This window comes from Polyergus mexicanus, unplaced genomic scaffold (assembly GCF_030449975.1).
Source record: "Polyergus mexicanus isolate NDT 795.1 unplaced genomic scaffold, iyPolMexi1.0 SCAF_214, whole genome shotgun sequence".
Classification (NCBI taxonomy): domain Eukaryota; kingdom Metazoa; phylum Arthropoda; class Insecta; order Hymenoptera; family Formicidae; genus Polyergus; species Polyergus mexicanus.
Genome location: NW_027223534.1, coordinates 1 through 20,197, shown reverse-complemented (window position 1 = coordinate 20,197; position 20,197 = coordinate 1). Strand labels below are relative to the sequence as shown.

General features: G+C 29.5%; 1 protein-coding gene and 1 pseudogene across 1 annotated transcript; one reads left to right on the top strand and one right to left on the bottom strand.

The window, feature by feature from the left end:
* The first annotated feature begins 8,509 nt into the window (after window positions 1–8,509).
* LOC138944481 (adenylyl cyclase-associated protein 1-like) lies at window positions 8,510–18,241 on the top strand (annotated as a pseudogene).
* A 549-nt stretch (window positions 18,242–18,790) lies between these two features.
* Window positions 18,791–20,182, bottom strand: LOC138944482 (serine protease HtrA-like; the record flags this gene model as incomplete). The annotated part of the gene is given in 1 exon segment (XM_070315344.1): window positions 18,791–20,182. A coding segment is annotated over 1 exon segment (1,392 nt), but the record flags the coding sequence as incomplete, so codon positions are not given.
* Window positions 20,183–20,197: the final 15 nt, after the last annotated feature.

Below are 20,197 nucleotides of genomic sequence, written 5' to 3'. Positions count from 1 at the left end.
ATTCAGTTAGTTAACATCAGGGAAGATAGTGCTTTAGTGTTATACTTTAATGCAGTATATTGTATATTATCTGTTTCATAATAGAAAAATCATATATTATGTTCTTAACCGATTTATTACTATTATAATTATATTAAATATACGAACACACTATTTTTCAGAAAAATAAAATCCTGTTTCATTATGATTTATATATATTTATAATAATAATACTTGAAGGTTTTTATATATTTATGTACTGTCTCACTTAATACATATACATATATTCAAATATGGTATTAGAATAGATATATTTATATATTTGTATATCAGTATATTTCGTATGCTGTCCGTAAAAAATTAAAAATTATACTGAAAATTGTACTTGAAAAAATCTCATATGGTACGATACCTTGACATATGTGATATCATATGAAAATTTCATACTGTAAAAAACACAGTTATATTAATATACAAATATATAAATATATCTATTTTGATACCATATTTAAATATATATATATGCATTATGTTAAACAGGATATAAATATAAATCTTCAAGTATAATTATTACAAATATAATTATCATATTAATACGATTATTTTTCTAAAAAATAGTGCGTTCATATATACACTTTAATATAATTACAAAGATAATAATAAATTAAAAATAAAATATAAGATTTTTCTTTTGTAATACAGATAATATACAATATACTGCATTTGCTGAGTATGGCATGCTAAATCACTGTCTTCACTGATGTATTCACTATTTGAATAGTAATACAACTGTTTACTCAATTTTTTAACATCGATAGTATGAAATCATTTTTCCTTCAATAGACACTGCAAATTAATGAATGAGCCTTGATCAGTCCATTACAGATCACAAGATTCTATTAGCGGAGACTATAATATTTAACTCTCGCTTAAAAGATTCTCATGCTTTGTAAATGGATTCCTGACAATCGATGTAATTCACTAGTTTGCGAATTAATATCTATCTATTAGTATCTATCTATTTCGTCTGCTTGAAATGAAAATAAATATGATATGATGTTAATAGGCAGCATAATATCGTTTGTACAGCAATCTTACCAGTATAACTGTCATCATTACAATTTTGACAGTCTTCCTTTAGGTTGAATAAATCCACAATACTTAAAAACATTATTTCATATTGTAGTTGCACAATAGTTATCTCAGCAGTATGTTGCGTATATGTTGCGTACATAAATACATTATTTGTAACGTAAAGATCCCACTGTAAATAAAAGAGATTGATCAATTTCTTGACAATTATTAGACACGCAATATGCTTATGTTGCGTATACATATTCTTGTATTATAAAGATATAACAAAAATTACTCGCCTTTAATAGTAATGTGTCTTATTACATATATCTAAGAACTTGTCCCACATTGCTAAAAAATACCCAACCTCTTTCATATTAGCAAAGAATACTTATCCAATGTCACTTCGTAGAATGAGCAAAATCTCGAAAATTTACAGATATGTTTGATACTAAAATATGATAATAAGATATTAAGAGATTAAGACAGTGACATACGAGAGGTTAGGAAATCTCTCGTACGTGCAGTAGGCAACGTAGAAAACTATTAGAATATCCTTATTATTTATATAAATTTTTTGTTGCATATCTATGTTTTTCATGCTGTCCGTAAACAATCATTGTACTGTATTCTCTCGCACTTAAAATTTCACGTATATATCACGGCATCGTCATACAAAATACTCCAAACGACTCCACCCCTCCCTTCCCCCCTCCATTAGAGTGCATTAGTTTTTTTGTTTTTCAAGACAAATGTGAACCAACAAACGTTTTAATTAGTTTTCTCCGTGACCAACAAATGATTGCGCATAGATTGAACTAAGTTTGAAACAAAAATAATATCTTTCCGGCTAACTTTACACAAAATTTTGTTTTCATATTTTCAAAAAAAATATGAACCAACAAACGTTGTAATTAGGCCAACAAGCACCAACAAACGACCAACAAACGATTCGTAAAAAAAAAATTATAGAAGTGAGTGTTGATCGGCTAACTTTATGGAGCCATTTATGACTTCTGTTACACGGCACCTTTATGCGGCGTCTACAATAGGAATTTTAAGCTTCAAGCCTTAATAAATTGACTAATCACAGTCAAGTATGAGAAGAATACTCGACTGTGATTAGTCAATTTCTTAAGACTTAGGGCTTAAAATCTTTATTGTAGACGCCACATTAATCGGATGTTGTAAAACTGGCCAATCACAGCTATTCCTCTGAAGAATGGAATGACTGTGACTACGTTTACACGTCATTTCTAATCGGGTTTAATAACATCCATTGTTCTAAGGCTGGCCAATCACAGTCATTCTATTCTTCAGAGGAATAGCTGTGATTGGCCAGTTTCACAATATGGATGTTATTAAACCCGATTAATGCGACGTCTACAATAGAGATTTTAAGCTCTAAGCCTTAAGAAATTGACCAATCACAGTGAAATATGAGAAGAATACTCGACTGTGATTAGTCAATTTCTTAAGACTTAGGGCTTAAAATCTCTATTGTAGACGCCGCTTAAGGATGCAGTGTAACAAAGCTCTATGGTAGAGCACCGAAAAGAGAATATAAAAAGGTATCTTTATAGTCGAGTCATGGTGTAAAAAATAAGGTAAAGCATTGCGCATAATAGCGGCAGCTTTGGCGGTTGATCCAATCAGAAGGCGACCCATTTTGCAGGCGCCCATTTTAAAGTGAAATTCGATTATAAGAAATAAAAATGCGCGTGAAGCAAGTAAAATTTTAAATATATATTTAATGAAATACTAATTACTAATAAAACCTTAAATAAAATACAGGAATAAATAAAATAATGTTTTTTTGTAATTCTTTTATATTTAAAATAACATATGATAATGATTTTAAATAAAATGCAGACTTAGATAAAATAACAATTTAAATATAAACTTTATTGCATATATGTTTTGTTTTTTGCCCGACTTTTTTAACAGTATTCTTCCTTTTTATTTCTAAATTTGTGCTGTAATCGAATGTATGTTCTTGTTCAAATCAAGCATGCTAACACATTCCTTGGCAGAGAAATTTTTTTTTTTTTTCAACACGTGGTCCGTTACTCTGTCGAAAATAAGAGATTCCCTCGAGAGTCCATTACTATGGAATGCTAAGAATTCAGCATTCATAATTTTTCCTACATTTTCAAAATCTTTTGAAAATTGAATACAATTTCCTTTTGAAATATAGGACAGCCAGTCACCCGACGGAATTAATGTATGCGTTGGAACTTGGAACTGACTGATACAGTGACGGGAGCTGCCATATTGCTTTTCTTGTAAAATGGGTCGCGCGCTGATTGGCTAAAAAATTGAACGAGTGCGCAGCGTTGTGTTGTTCTCGGGGACGCTTTTTCGCGCATGCGCAGCGTAGTGGTAGAGAAATCCAGTGACGGCGTATATAGTTAGTATGTAGTGTGCACCCAAGGGCAATTAGGCGCAAAAGTTTTGGCGGGTTCCAGAGGAGGCTAACAATAAGTATAGGGTAGGTAAGTAATAATAAATAGATATTATTTTCTGTATTAGTATGGAGGATAAAAACAGAAAAGAGCCATTAAGAAAGAAAGACGTTTTGTTAATGCGTGGCTAGATGAAGATAATTTTAAAGGATGGTTGGCTCCCCATCCAACTGAAAATAAAGCTTTTTGCAATACTACCATCAGATGTAGCAAAACAGATTTAATACATTCGCAAAGGGTCAAACATATAGAACAAGTAAATCTTCAAAGCCCCGATCATAATAATAACAACGGTCTGTATAGTGATAAAGTTAAACGCGCGGAAATAAAATTAGCAGCATTTTTTTCGGAACATAATATTGCTTTTTATATTGCAGATCATTTAATTCCTTTATTTTTAACATTATCTCAGTAGAGGTTCCATAGCACCCTTTTTCTTATAAACGTGATACATATCTAAAGGCCGCATTTAACGCGCATGCGCGAAAAAGCGTCCCCGAGAACAACACACGATGCTTCACCTTGTTTCTTTACACCGTGAGTCAAGTAATCGAAAACTACTTCGGCATCCGGCAAACGCCCCAGTGTATCTACTAGTAATGTTAGTGTGGGTTGAAGTTTCTACTTAGATTTTTGCTAATAGATTGTCTTATTCTTACCGATTTTATTGGAAAAGGATAGTACAGTGATGAATCGTATGGAAATCTTGCTCATGGTGAGTAGACAGACTTTTTAAACAATGATGTAATCACTTGATGAAGAGGATAAGATATCATACTTTATGTTCAAAGATTTCGCTAATTCGATAAGAGATTAAGCACGGCTAAAAAGTCGCGGAATATATAATTAAAAACGTATTCACATTTTTTAAACTTTATTTTATATAGTCGATATTGTTGGTCGGAAAACCTTGTAGTATAGATAAAGTTTGATTACCTGCCGTCGTATTTTGGCTAGAATTGTTCGTATGAATCATGCATTCCATCTACCGTTTGATACCGATGACGTATATATGCATATATACATATATATGTTTCGTGAATCGTGCAATGCGTCACTCACAATTTTTTTTAATATTACTTTCAAAATAATTGTCATTTTTCATGATAAATTTATTAGTTTCTTATATTTATTATATAAATATTTAATGTGACAATTTCAAAAGATTTAATTTAATTTATCTACAACAAAAATTCGATATTTTATTAATCACATTTTTTAAATTACATTCTGGCAATTCAGTTACAAGAATGTAACAATGAATTCAATTACTTATACTCTTATACTATTACATATTAAAGATTCTCTTTGCTATACATTACTTATATCTAATAATAAATATAAAACCATAACATTTAGAGCATTTTTGAAATGAAATATATACAACATATATTCGATTAAATAATATTATCATACATAATTAGTAGAAGATTGGACACATTTCATTAATCACAATAATTAGGTTACATTAAAAAAACTTAATTAGATTACATTTTAATAACATTATGTATAGCAACCTTTCGCAAGCAGCAGTGTAAGTAAATGAATTTGTTTAAAAATCTATCGTTCGTGTGTAAGCGATTCATTGTCATCATATTTTGTAAGTTATATATCAATAATGCAATTTTTTCATATTACATATTTTATTTTGTGTAGACATAATTACACATGAGTTTGTTTTTTTATTAAAATTCTAAAGCATTATATACAAACATATATTTTTTAATATGTGTGTGTCGTGTGAAAAAATAAACGAGATTTTATGCATCATTTTAAATAAACGGCGATTGCTATTATATTTTTCTTTGTTTCATTTTTTTTTAAGTTATTTTGGTGATTATTATTAATTATCATTAAAAATTTTTTGTGATATAATATAGTCAAAGTATATATTATATGTATATATATATATATATATATATATAAAATGTATAAAGATGCAACATATGTATAAAATATGATAACTGATACATTACTTGTATTTATAATAAAATTAAATATATATTGATAAATAAGTTTTTCGAAAAATAAATTGTAAAAATGTCAGTTCATTTGCGATCAAGCAGTGAATAGTTTTTCTATTATCTATATGCACAGCTTAATTTTTTGAATGCTGGATTGCTTCATTATTGAGAAAAATCTAATTGATATAGAAACATCATAAACATGAGACGATATATCTTGAATCTCTTAAGTTCTTCTTAATAAGTGTTACGAGTATTTTTATCTACATGTGAAATTGGAGATAGCATCAAATACATGTATTAGTACATAGATGTCTACTCCCTAGAAAAACATGGAAAACCTGAAATTCTCAGGGATTTCTTTTGTACCTTGAAAAATCAGGAAATTCCCATAAAATTCTATCGGACTCAGGAAATAAAAAACAAAAATTTTGGGGGGATAATTTTATATTGTAAGCACTCTTATATTGTAAGCAGTTAGCAATTCGGTAAGCCAAATTATGAATTCTGTGTTTAAAATATATTATAAATATATTGGATGATTGCATAAGTTCGTGCCCGATTTTCATAGATGACATTAAGTTACTGCATGGCGGAGTTCTATTGTTTTCGTGTGGAAATTGTTGCTTACACCGAATAGATGACGTTGTCTTATGTCAATTTAGCGTCAGATATTGTTCAGATAAGTCCATTTGTGCATAAGACAAATCATTAAAAATGGAGAACGAAAAGGTGCATTTGCGGCATGTAATGCTATATGAATTTCGGAAAGGCGTGAGTGTTGGGATTGCACAAAAAAATATTCAAAGCGTTTATTTGGACCGCTCTCCGAACAGTCAAAAAGTGGTTTGGCAGATTTCGAAATGGTGATTTCAACATGGAGGATCAACCCCGCTCTGGACGGCCTTCTGGAATTGATGATGACATTGTGCATGCCTTAGTGGAAAGAAACCCAAGGATTACAACTGAGGATATTGCTGAGGGGCTGAACATCGATAATTCAACCGCTTTTCGTCATTTAAAAAAGCTTGGATACATTTCCAAGCTTGATACGTGAGTGCCGCATCTCCTGACTGAAAGGAATAAGCTAAACCGCATGACTGTGGCTCTTTCTCTTCTCGAGCGTAACAAAAAAGAGCCTTTTTTAGATCGAATGGTAACAGGCGATGAAAAGTGGATTCTCTACAAAAACGTATAGCGAAAGAGGACATGGAAAACAGCAGCTGAAGGAGCAGAACCCGTAGCAAAGGCTGGCTTGCATCTGATGAAGATGTTGCTGTGTGTTTGGTGGGATCGCAAGGGAATTATTTACTTTGAGCTGCTCTGACGCGGCGAAACAATCACGGCGGACAAGTACTGTGAGCAACTAACTAGACTCGCTGTAGCTATTCGAGAAAAACGTCCGATTTTGGCCAATCGAAAAGGCGTCATCTTCCACCACGACAATGCTAGGCCACACGTCGCTCAACAGACGCTGCGAAAACTGCAGGAATTGCAATGGGAAATTCTGCAGCACCCGCCATATTCTCCAGATATTGCGCCTTCAGATTTTTATCTGTTCCGGTCTTTGCAGAATAGTTTAAATGGCAAGAATCTCAATTCCGAGGAAGCTGTCGAAAACCACCTTACAAACTTTTTTCAAGAAAAACCAAGTTCTTTCTTCAAAAATGGAATCGACAAGCTTATAGATCGTTGGAAAACCATTGGAAAAGAATGGAGACTATATAATTGATTAATAAAAGTGTTATCTCTAAAATATAATCTATTGAAGTTTATATTTAAATCGAGCACGAGAGAGAGAGAGAGAGAGAACTTATGCAATCACCCAATATATTTGTCTCCTTGTTTATAAATTCAATGTCTTAATCAAATATTGAGTATGCAGTACATATTCCTTATTATAATTTTTAGTAATAAAATGATGAAAATATTATATAGGTAGAAAATGTTCACTTTACGAATGCTATTTAATTTTTTTTTAATACATTTGCAAATCTAGCACTTGAAACTTAAGAGGCTGTGTTTTTCTTCATAAATAAAAGGTATTAGAAAACGCATATCATAAAAAATATTATTTTAAAAATTTACACCAAAATATAATCCTTAGTTCTTTTTACTTAAAATTTTGAATAAAAATTCCTGGAAGATCATGGAATTGTCAGGGAATTTTTTTTACAAGATTAAACACCCTGAATATACGATATTCCACAAGAAAGATGCTGTAGCAATATATTTTTTATCCAAAAATAATTGACTTTTTCGGATATAAATGCTTGTAAAAATATAGTGATTCTTGTCCAAACAGTTGCAATATAAGAAATATGACATAGTGTGATAAAGGATGGCAAAACAAGGCGAGGTAAAACGAGACGAGACGTACTGCGCCGGTCGAAACTGGGAACGTCGAATCCGGGTTGGGACCGGTATTTTCTTTAGCCGCCGCCTTTACCTCTATTTCCGTTTTCATCATCGTCACCGTTTTCCCTGCCGCTCCGTTATTTTTTAAATTTTATTTTTTTCCGCGATATTCGTATCAGTAAGAATTGGATATTTTCAAGCTTCGATTTTTCTAATTGGTTATTAAATTACAAGTACGCGGGTATTTCTGCATTTTTTTAAATAGGAGTAGTTGTATTCGATATTTACAGCACTTTGGAATCTGTTTCTTTGACGGTGCAACGAAATGTTCAAATATTCTCATATATTATCGATATTTCATAGATTATGTCAGCAATTCAAATAAAATATATTCAACCCTCACGAGGTGGTGCCAATGATTATGTAAGAAATTAAACAAAATATTTATATATATCTAATCTCTCTTAAACTAGAGAGTAGACTATAGACTATAAAGCTATTGAATTCATATTATCGAGTTTTATATTAAATATATGTTTGTTAAATTGCTTACGACTTTATTAATAATAGTAGTATAATTTATATTCAAGAAACTACATTTGAAACTATAGTTTGGAGAGGAAATTATATGTGTGTATGTCTACATGTAATATTAGAAATGATACTACTGTACATCGATGTTATTTGTAACTAATATTGAAGACGGAACAGCAGCAGTAACGATAATAATCGCGAGTGATAACGCTAAGTGATATATAAGAATAATGTTTAAATGCTGTATTTGTAACAATATATTGAAGAAAACAAATGCCGAGACAAAATCGAAAACAAACGACACACCGATTGGATCGCCCAGAGTAACTATAATATTTACAAAAATAGATGATGAGATTAAAATTCTAATGAAAGCGGATAAGTTGAACGGCAATTTGCAGAGATCGGAAGATACATTTTCAGCCGCGTTGGACTTCACCCCAATTCGTATTAATTTCACGATAAAGAATTCTTGCGAGATTGCGCAAAATGAAAATGCCAATATTGAGATAAGTCAAATCTTGTTTCGATAAAAAAAGAAACCGGCAATTTAATCGAAAAATAATAGCAATTTTGATATTATTGAAGATCAGATGGAAAATGTCAATTTTGGCGCTAAATGCGTTATCAAAACAAATGTTTATGATGCATCAGGATACATAGAAAAGACGATCGATGATGGACCGGAGGACGAAGGCGATGACTCGGTTTTTGAAGCCTGTTCGAACGGAAACGAGACGGCTAAGAAAACGCCACCAGGTATCACTATTCGTTAGGATTCCCGTAATCCTTTGTTTCTACGAATCGAGGATCAGTAATGAGTAACATGTAGCCTTACAAATGTGACATTATTAATGTAGCATATAACGATGTTACATCTATAAAATTATATAAATCTGTCCATACTGTTACTATTTGATATGAATATACTGAAATATTAATTGCGTTTCAATAAATGTTAATATTTGGATTCTAGTAAGCAAAAAGTGCATAATATGCCAGCATATTGGCAATCTGGGCACTTGGCAAAATCTATTCGAATAGATTTGGTTGATTGAGATCTTAGTATTCAGACAAAAGATATTGTTTGGAGAAATACTGAATTGGAAAACGAAAATGATGTTATGGTTTTAATACTAATGATGCTTTTATGTTTATGTATTAATAGTTGCTGTCGAGACGAATTCAATGATGTATGACGAAAGATCGTTATAAATTATTTAAGCTTAAAAAAGCGTAATATATATTCCAATTTTCAAAGTCAATTTTCTTGAAAATTACGAACGACATTTAATTCTATATTTATATCTAATTTTTGTACGAAGAATTATATCCTTTCGTGGTTATACTTCATACATTATCTGATCTAATCGTATATCAAACTACTATATAAAAGACATATAAAACTAATTTTTGTAATCTGTGAAAAAGAAACATTCAATAATTAATTATAATTTATTAAATAATAATTCTCGCGGACATATTAATAAATAATAAATTTTTAAAATACGAGATCTGTCCGGAAAGTGTCTGATCTTGTATTCTAACCTTGTACCTGGATGTGCTATTGTTAAAAATAGGTATTCATCATCTAGGGAGGATCTTTATGAGTGCCCCTGCCAGGCAGCACGGTCCTTCGAGTCTTCAGTCGAGAACGGTATGCTGTTGAGTAAACGTTGAATTTCGTGCGCGTCGCATTTCACGATGATTGAACGCATCGAACAAAGAGTGTGCATTTTGCCAAAAATTCGGCCATTCGTGCTCGGAAATCATCCACATGATTTGTAAAGTATATGGCGATGAATCATGTGGATGCACGGAATGGCCGAGTTTTTGGCAAAATTTAATGCACATTTTTTGTTCGATGCGTTCAGTCATCGTGAAATGCGACGCACACAAAATTCAACGTTTACTCAACAGCATACCGTTGTCGATTGAAGACTTGAAGGACCGTGCTGCCTCGCAGGGGCACTCATAAAGATCCTTCCTAAATGATGAATACCTATTTTCAACAATAGCACATCCAGGTATAAGGTTAGAGTACAACATTATATCAAAGATAAATTCTCACATCAATTCAAAGTATAATATATGCAAGGTGGCTTATTTTTAAAATGACATATTGATATTTCTCGAAAACCAAAGCTTTCATCGGAAAATATTTCGTATAAAAGTTTTGTGATTTTGAGGGAGATATAAGATGAAACCATTGATTTGATCTTGGATGAAGGTCATGAGATTATTTCAAGATCGTCTTCGTTTTTTTAAATGGAACCATCCTAATTTGTTTATATAAATCGATTCCTTATAATATTTGGCATAAAAAATTATAAGAGTAAAATAGTCAAAAATTTAATAGTTTATGAGATTTATTATACTTTAATTGACAATAATTTTATATAAACTATGAAATATCTCTCGTACAATATTTATTTTTCGATTATTTTATCTCAATGTTCTTATGCACAAAATAATGAAAATTATGTTGAATTAAAAAGTATAAAGTATCTCGTAAACTTAACTATTAATTTTTGATACTTTACTTTTGTAACTTTTTACGCCGAATATTGCGAGGAATTGATTTATATAAAAAATTAAGGTGGTTTCATTTCAGGTTCACCTTCACATAATTTTGAAAAATGATTTTATTGTTAGTTAAAATTTAAGATTATCATTTTTTTCCCCTCAAAACCTTATCAATTTTAACTGAAACATTTTTCGCACGTCGTCAACTTTCGAAGAAAATACCTGGTAATACTTTATGTGAAACACCCTGTATATACACAGAGTATTTCACATGAAGTATTACCAGGTATTTTCTTCGAAACTTGACGATGTGCGAAAAATGTTTCAGTTAAAATTGATAAGGTTTTAAGGGAAAAAAATGATAATCTTGAATTTTAACTAACAATAAAGTCATTTTTCAAAATTATGTAAAGGTGAATCTGAAATGAAATCACCTTAGTTTTTTATATAAATCAATTCCTTGCAATATTTGACGTGAAAAGTTACAAAAAGACACCTTGTATGTATATATAAACTACTCACACAATTAGAGGAATATCTACTTTTTTTAAATAGGCAAATTTCAATCAGCCATAACATCGTTAAAAATGAACGAAATGTAAATCCAAATAAAGAGTTTTAAAGCTTAAAATTTCCATTTTCGAAAGATTATTATTGTTTTCGCGTTTCTGTGTTTCGAATGAGTTTGGAAATTTTTACATATAATAAATTACGAACTGGACAAAATGGAAAATTTTTTTCTCACTTTGTGGGCCAGTCGCATGCCCCCCAAAAAATTGCAAAAATTTTCGATTTTCTAATGTAAAAACATAAAGTTTTCTCCATAAAATCCTTTTTTTTTTTTTTTTTTTAAATTTATCTACGTTTTTTGTTACTGAGTTATCGCAGATTAAATAAAAAATGAGCATTTGGATGCAGTGGCATGCAGGAACCGCCAGCGACAGTCACTCGTGATATGAGCTAGCTTTAAGGCGGCACAGATTTTTCTCCGATTTGTTACAAGCTGTGCAGAATTCTACAGAGCATAGAGTGAGATTCGACCCACTAGGACCGATGCACACCAGTTAGGACCAGTGATGCGGTGTCGTGGGAATAAAGTCGCGCATGCGCTCTAAGCAAACACTGTAAATCCTCACTAACGTATATAATTTGATCAAATATAAAGTATCGTTAGACCCCCCTCAGCGAGAAAAGAAATGGAAAAGAAGTTGCAAGGAAAGAAGAAAGTTTCTATCAAAGAAATAGAATATATTTAATATAAATAGTAATAAAAAGACAAGATTACAATGCGTTATCATTTCACTATTAAAAAAATGCAAGAAATCTACAAGGGAACCCTTATATGCCTAATGTTGCAGCCAGATACGTCCGTAGATGCAGCTGACGTCTAGCTGTGACGTCGACTTACGCATGCGCAGATGCGCACAGAGATTCCTACATGGGAAAAAATCCCACGGCAGCGCATCACTGGTTAGGGCTCGCTTGAATTTCCAATCGTTTATTTGTTTATTATATGCATATGTTGCGTGGTTCAGGAGTCCAAGTCATCCACTTTATCTCGCGAGTCACAAATTAGCTCTACATATAGTATTTATTTTTATCAATTTAATTTCTGATACAATTTCAACAGAGGATTCAAAATATTAAACTAAAATTGTTAATTAGACAGTCTGCGTAATATATAATATTCTAATATTCTAATATATAATATTTTAATATACAATCTGTGCTTTAAACTATATAGTTTATTTTATACAATTTGTTGTGAAAAACTTTATAAAATGGCGATGCTACAAAATACATTAAATATATGTAGGCGGAGTTTAGTATGTATGGATACTATAGCAATAAGAACAGTCATCTGACAAGGGAAGAATTTTGTATTTTATTCTCGACTTTGGTATGTCATTTGTGCCAAATATTTGTCTCGCTCATATGCATACTATATATTGTATAAAAATGCATACTATACATAAAAAAAGAGAAAGCAAAGAATGAATTAGTCAATCCATAATAATATGATGAATGATATGATAATAAAATGTAATAATATGATATATAATTACAATATATCATTTCTCTGAATTCTATGTAATATATATCATATATATTTAGATACATATGATGACGGAATCTTCTTACAATTATTATAACATCCTAATTATATAAGGTGAGGCAAATAAAACGTTACAAACCAATAACTCTAAAAATATTTGTCGAATCAAAAAGTTATTCGTGAGAAAGTTTTGTATTCGAGGGGCATTTCTAACTACATAAATATAAAGTCGCCCACTTTAAGGGGAGCGGGAGATAATTTTATAATTTTAAATGGAACCCTCTATAAAACATATTTTGATTGTTACATATTTTGATTCTACCTAAAAGAATAAGTAAATTTTATCTGAAACATGTTTGAAAAATGCTTTTATCAAAAGTTATAAGCATTTAAACTTTAAAGTAGAATGCATTCAAACTATTAATAAAATCATAAATTAAATGTAAGATTATAGTTTTTTTATTTTTTACTTTATTAAATGTTCGAACTGTTATCTATTCTCATCTAAACACTTATTAATTCTTTCTACAAAGTTTGCATTAGCGTGACTCTAGAAATATTGTTTAGAGTTAGACAAAATTTTGTAGAAAGAATTAATAAGTGTTTAGATGAGAATAGATAACAGTTCGAACATTTAATAAAGTAAAAAACAAACTATGGTCTTTTATTTAATTTTATCATTAATTTGAATGCACATTACTTTAAAGTTTAAATGCTTATAATTTTTGATAGAAGCATTTTTCAAATAAATGTTTCAGATAAAATTTACATTTTTTTCATAGAATCGAAATATGTAACATTTTATAGGGGGTTCCATTTAAAATTATAAAATTATTCCTTTCTCCCTTGAAGAGGGAGCGGGAGTGATTTTATGTTTACATGGTTAGAAAGGTTCTTCGAATACATGAAACTTTCTCATGAACAACTTTTCGATTCAACAAATGTTTTTAGAGTTATTGACTTGTAACGTTTTATTTGCCTCACCCATATTGCAATTATATTATATTATAAATGATTTGTTGCGCGTATTTATGTGCGTAAGTATAAATATATTTGTATGAGATATTAACGGTTTTTCTAATAATAGTCGGGAGTATTCTCACATTTCGTGGACATCATTTGAGATATCTTTCAGTTCCTTGCCAATTTTCAGAAAATCTAATAGATGCAACACCACTGGTAAAAAATATTGTAGGATTTTTTACAAGGCAGATAATATTTTAACAAAAAAATTAAATTAAATGTGTATACAGGATGGGGCATTTATATTGAGACACCTAAATATCTAAAAAAATAAAGCAAGATAGAAAGAAATGTTTCAGACAAAAAGTTGTTCGGTTCTAAGAGGGTCATAAGATGATGCCAGTTTGACCTTGAGTGGAGGTGTTTCGGAGATTTCAATGTCAATCTTGTTTTTTTAAATGGAAACATCCCAATTTTTTTACATAAATCGATTCCTTGCAATATTCTGCATCTCATAAAAAGTTATAAGGCTTTGATGGCCAAAAGTTTAATAGTTTACGAGATATTTTATACTTTATTTTATTACTTTACTTCGACATAATTTTACATAAACTATGAAATATCTCATAAAATTATTTATTTTGCAATAATATTACCTTAATATTTTAAGCTCAAAAAATGAGAGACATCAATTGGTGTAAAGAAGATAAAACAAGAGATTGACATTGAAATGTCCGAAGCGCCTCTACCCAAGATCAAACTAATGGCACCATCTTATGACCCCCTTAGAACCGAACAACTTTTGTCTGAAACGTTTCTTTCTATCTTGCTTTATTTTAGATATTTAGGTGTCTCAATATAAATGCCCCACCCTGTATAACTTATGTTTCACATAAAGTGTTACAAGGTGTTCTTTCCAAAACTTGACATCATACAAAAAAAGTTTCAGACAAAATTTATAGGATTTTGAGAGAGAAAAAAAACCGATAATCTTAAATTTTAAATAAGATAATTTTCCAAAAGCCATGAAAAGGTTAACCTAGTTTTTTTAAATATCTACTCTAATTTTTTTATATAAATTGATTCCCCTCAATATTCTGCCTAAAAAGTTCTTTAAGGCTAGAATGAGACTAAAAATTGAATAATTTACGAAATATTTTATAGTTCGTGTAAAATTATTTTATAGTTTAATATAAAATTATGAAATTAAAATATAAAATATCTTGTGAATTATTCAATTTTTGGTCATCCTATTCCTATATCTTTTTATATCTAATATTGGGAGAAATCAATTTATATAAAAAATTAGGATGGTTGCATTAAAAAAAGTAGGTTAACTTTTCCATAAACCTTAAAAAAAATAATTTTAATTAAAATTCAATTAATTTTTTTTGGCTCTCAAAACCTTTTATAAACTTTGTCTGAAATATTTTTTGTATAACATCAGATTTCAGAGAAAACATCTTGTAACATGTGTGTTTATATAAAACATCCTATACACATATAAATATATATATGTACACATACACACATATATATTTACATATTGTTTTTAACATGACAGTTGGATTATACTAATAATTATTTATGAACGTGTTCCAAGTACTTGATGAAGCATTTCAAGCATTTGAGATTTTCAGATATTTTCGAATTTCTTTGGAAAACAATTTTATTACTCTTTATTCTTTTACTATTTATTTATTAATTTTATTCTTATGATTAAACGCAAGTGAATGAATAATATTTTAATATTAAAATCTATATAAGCATCAATACATTTGTATGCAAAATAAATTACAGGTTGTGAGAGTAGTGACAAAGAAGAACATCTAGAAGAATTGCTGAATCGGCTGGAAAACATAACAAAACGATTCGAAAAAATACACTGTGCAGTCCAAACTCAAGACGCTGCAAACAAATATATCTTCTTCCAAGAAATCCACAAAGCCAGAGATAATTTTGAATCAGCCAATAAACATGTCTATAGCTGGATATGAAGATCTTTTGAATGGACCAGTCAAAAAATACTTAGAATTAAGCCAAAAGATTGGTGGTGATGTAGCTATTCATAGCAAGCTTGTGGAGAAGGCTTTTCAGTTAGCATTTTCTCTTGATGAAATATCGTATAATCAAAATGCACATATAAATATGTTATAAATTATATTATATTATATTAATAAATATATTTTGATTAATTTTAGAATTCAACTTCAATTCGTGCAAACGGCGGCAAACCGTACTGCACCAGTAAATCAATCTGAACAAATATCTCTGCTTGCGCCTATGTCTGTGCAGATTCAGCAGATTCAAGAATTTCGCGAAAGAAATCGTGGATCTCCATTTTTTAATCACTTATCGGCAATTAGTGAAAGTATTCCGGCTTTAGGATGGGTTGCTGTGTCTCCTACACCTGCTCCATATATAAAAGAAATGAATGACGCTGGTCAATTTTATACCAATCGTGTATTAAAAGATTGGAAAGAAAAGTAAAATTTTTCTAGTTATTTGTTTCAAAATTTCAAATAAAAATCCAAGCGCTATAATTTTTGCTATCTATAGGGATAAAATACACATAGATTGGTGTAAAACGTGGGCACAAACGTTGACCGATCTGCAACAATACGTTCGCCAACATCATACAACAGGTTTAATATGGGGAAAAACTAGTATTGCACCTGTGGGTATACCACCTCCTCCACCTCCCTCGATGCCAATTGAAGATATTTCATCGGTGATAAATGATGACAGAAGCGCCCTCTTTGCTCAGATCAATCAAGGAGAAAATATCACGAAAAGTAAATATTTATTTATTTATTTTTGTTGTATGTCATTCTTTTTATAATTTCGCTTTTTATGATATTATAATCTTTATGCACATTACGATATTTAATATTTATATCATAGATTTGAAAAAAGTTACTTCAGATATGCAAACGCATAAAAATCCTGCTTTGAGATCCGGACCTGCACCATTTAAAGCACCAGCAGGTATTAATATGACACCAATAAAAAATGTGTTATTGGCGAATGTACCTATTGACAAACCACCAGTCTTTGCTCGAGATGGTAAAAAATGGCTTGTGGTAGGTAATTAATATTTCACAATAAATAATTAAATAAATAAATATCTATTTATTTATTTGTATGCATTTAAATTTATGCATTATTATATGTATAGACATTTTTTTTTTTTTTTTTATAGGAATATCACAAAGGAGAAAATTTAGTAATTGATAATGTGGAAATGAATAATGTTATTTATATGTTTCGATGTCAAGATAGTACACTTACTATTAAAGGCAAAGTAAATTCCATTATTATGGATTCTTGTCGTAAATCATCCGTTGTATTTGATTCTCTTGTATCCAGTATTGAATTCGTTAATTGTCAAAGCGTGCAGATGCAGGTATGTATGGATGCAATAATAAATTTGTTACTAGTATATGCTATAATATCACGGTTTTAAAAAAAGATAACATAGAAATCATCAATCATGCTTAAAAAATAATATTGCTAAATGTTGTAAGAAGGAACTTTTTTTTGTCATATGAGAAATTATTTTTTCTGGCATTCTTAATTTTTTTAGAATATTTGCATAGAATATTTTGAATATGATTTAATATATAAAAGTGTAAAAATTATTTAGAAAAATATATTCTTATAAAAGAGAATGCAATAAACAATAATTTTAAAAATATTTACAGTGATTAGACAAATATTGTACATGTCAATTAATGTAAGTTGAAGATTGATATATAATGTATATGCATCTGTAATGGAAGATTTGGCTGTAATTTTTTTCTGTAGTTCCAATAATCTATATCTTGTCTTTGTGTACTAATTCTGTCATAGAGTAGATTCTCTGATTTATTATCATATATAGATATTTTATCTAGTTATTTATTGTCAATTGCTAAAAATTTTACATTTTGTTCATTAGAGATAGAATCTCTGAATCTTTCTTTGATATTACATTATTATCTTGGTGTGTCGTATTACATTTCTCCAATTCCTTAACAGATTTTTTTTTTTTTTTTTTTCGTTTAATTTAATTGAAAGCTTTCTTTACACACAAATGTTTATTTATTGAGACATTATCTCTTTGCAGAATTTCCTCATCTCTTATGAGATTTTTTTCCCTTGTAGCACAGTTAATAATGGATTCTTGTATGTTAATGGATACTTGATATTTTATTTGGCAAGTTCTAAACAATTTTTTAAGATAGTATGAAAGATGTAATAGATATCCTTTGTGATATAGTATATTTAACTTGAATTGTAGATTATAACTTAATTTTTATACATTTATTTTTATTATTGTATAAGTTTGATGCGATTTTCTCTGGTTATCTTTCAAGGTGTCATAAAAAATGAATCTGATCTTTTTAGATATAAGTTGTGATACTTACTTTTATACTTTTTATTATATATATATATATTACATTTAATTTTAAGTTAGGAATATAATTTGTCTGCAATAAATATCCTATTGAATACTTTTCTGTTAGAAATGATAAATGTGCAATGTTTACAGATATTTCATTATTTTATTTGATGATATTTGTGTTTAGTATTTCCTTTGTATTAGTTGTTTTTGCATCAAATAAATATGTGAATGTTTTACATTTGATAGAGACTTAAAAAATATATTGTATACTATTTTCACATTATTATTTTTTTGTGAAGCATGAATTGGTACAGAAGATCGAATTGTAGTGGTTAAATTTTGTCACACATTTATCGCATTAACAATCTTTGCATTTCAATAATTTTTATAGTTGGTACAACATCAAGTGGAATATATAATATTACCGAGCATTTACTTTTAACGATTTGTTTGTTTCTCATGTTTCTGAAAATTCGCACTTATATCAACTATTCTTTTTTTTATTTATTTTACTGTTTTTTATGTCTGTCATAATATATTTTTCCAAATCCAAATTGTCTGTAGATTTTGAACGATTTTTATAGTAATATTTCAACGTTACTGGACGATATAAATCAGCTTCTTTTCTTTTTAATTCTATTGTTGCTGAGTGCTGAGTATTTTTGTTAGAGAACTTATCTTTAATAGGAGTTATAGGCACAAACATTCTTGGATTTCTTCTTAAATACATGTCTGAATTGCATTTTGAGATATTATCTTTGATAGAAATTTGCTGTTTATCATTTGGTTCTGCATTTATTAAAAGATTAGATGAGTTTAAAGAATTAACGACATGATCGTTGCTGTTACAGTTAGACGGTGCAGTCAATCTATTATGTAATACTATGTGACTTGTTTCATTTAAACATCGTAAAATATGGCATTTACTCTGATACCGAAGCACTTTGTGCGCTTTGGAGATTGCTCTATTTTGGCTTTGAAGAAAAGTATCTATGTAATCTCTGATGTTTTTAATATGTTCTAATATAAGATCTTCGAATTTTAGCATCGTCAGTGAATGTTTATCGACTATATTGTTATCTATATTGTCGACGTTCTTTCTGAAATTTTTTTGCGAATTTACACGAGTCTGGATATTTCTTAAAACAGTTTTTGTTTGGATTAATTTTTCATTTATATCGATTTCACTTTGACATTCTAGCCTGACTGGTATCACAATTGAAATAACTTTTTCATAAACTGGAGGCTTCAAAGAAACATTATTTCCAATTTTATTATTAGGAATTGTCAAATTGGTGATGCTAAAATATTGTGAAGGTGTTTCGGAAATACAATTTTGATTTTCTATATTTCTTTTATTCTCGTGATGCGTGAATGCATTTATTTTTTGCAAATATTCAGGAAATAAGTCGCGTCGTTGTTTCATTTATAAATAAATATAACATTGATTAATTTTGTCATGATAATCATTAGTAATTGGTTCTTCCAATTTGATATCTACTATTATGGAAGGAAAATTATTATCATTTAATTCCAAAAATTTATCTTTGACATTGTTCTCTTTTATACTATCTATTGGACACTCTTTTTTTGATTGAACACGTGTTAATAAGGCTTTCTTAAAATGTAAAGCTTCTTGAAGCAATAATGTTGTAGATCTCTCTTCTCTGTCATTATCGTTTGATATTTTGTTTCGATCATTTTTTTGAGATGTTATCACATTCTCTTGGCATTGTTCTATATCAAATATATCCCTACATTTTTTAATAGTAAAGTTTTTAATTGAAGGTACTTTATTTTGGATTTGAATATTTTGATCTTCGAAAGATTCGGGTGATGAAATGTAGCATATTTTTCTTGATATTACTTCGGGTATCTTTTTTCTATGATT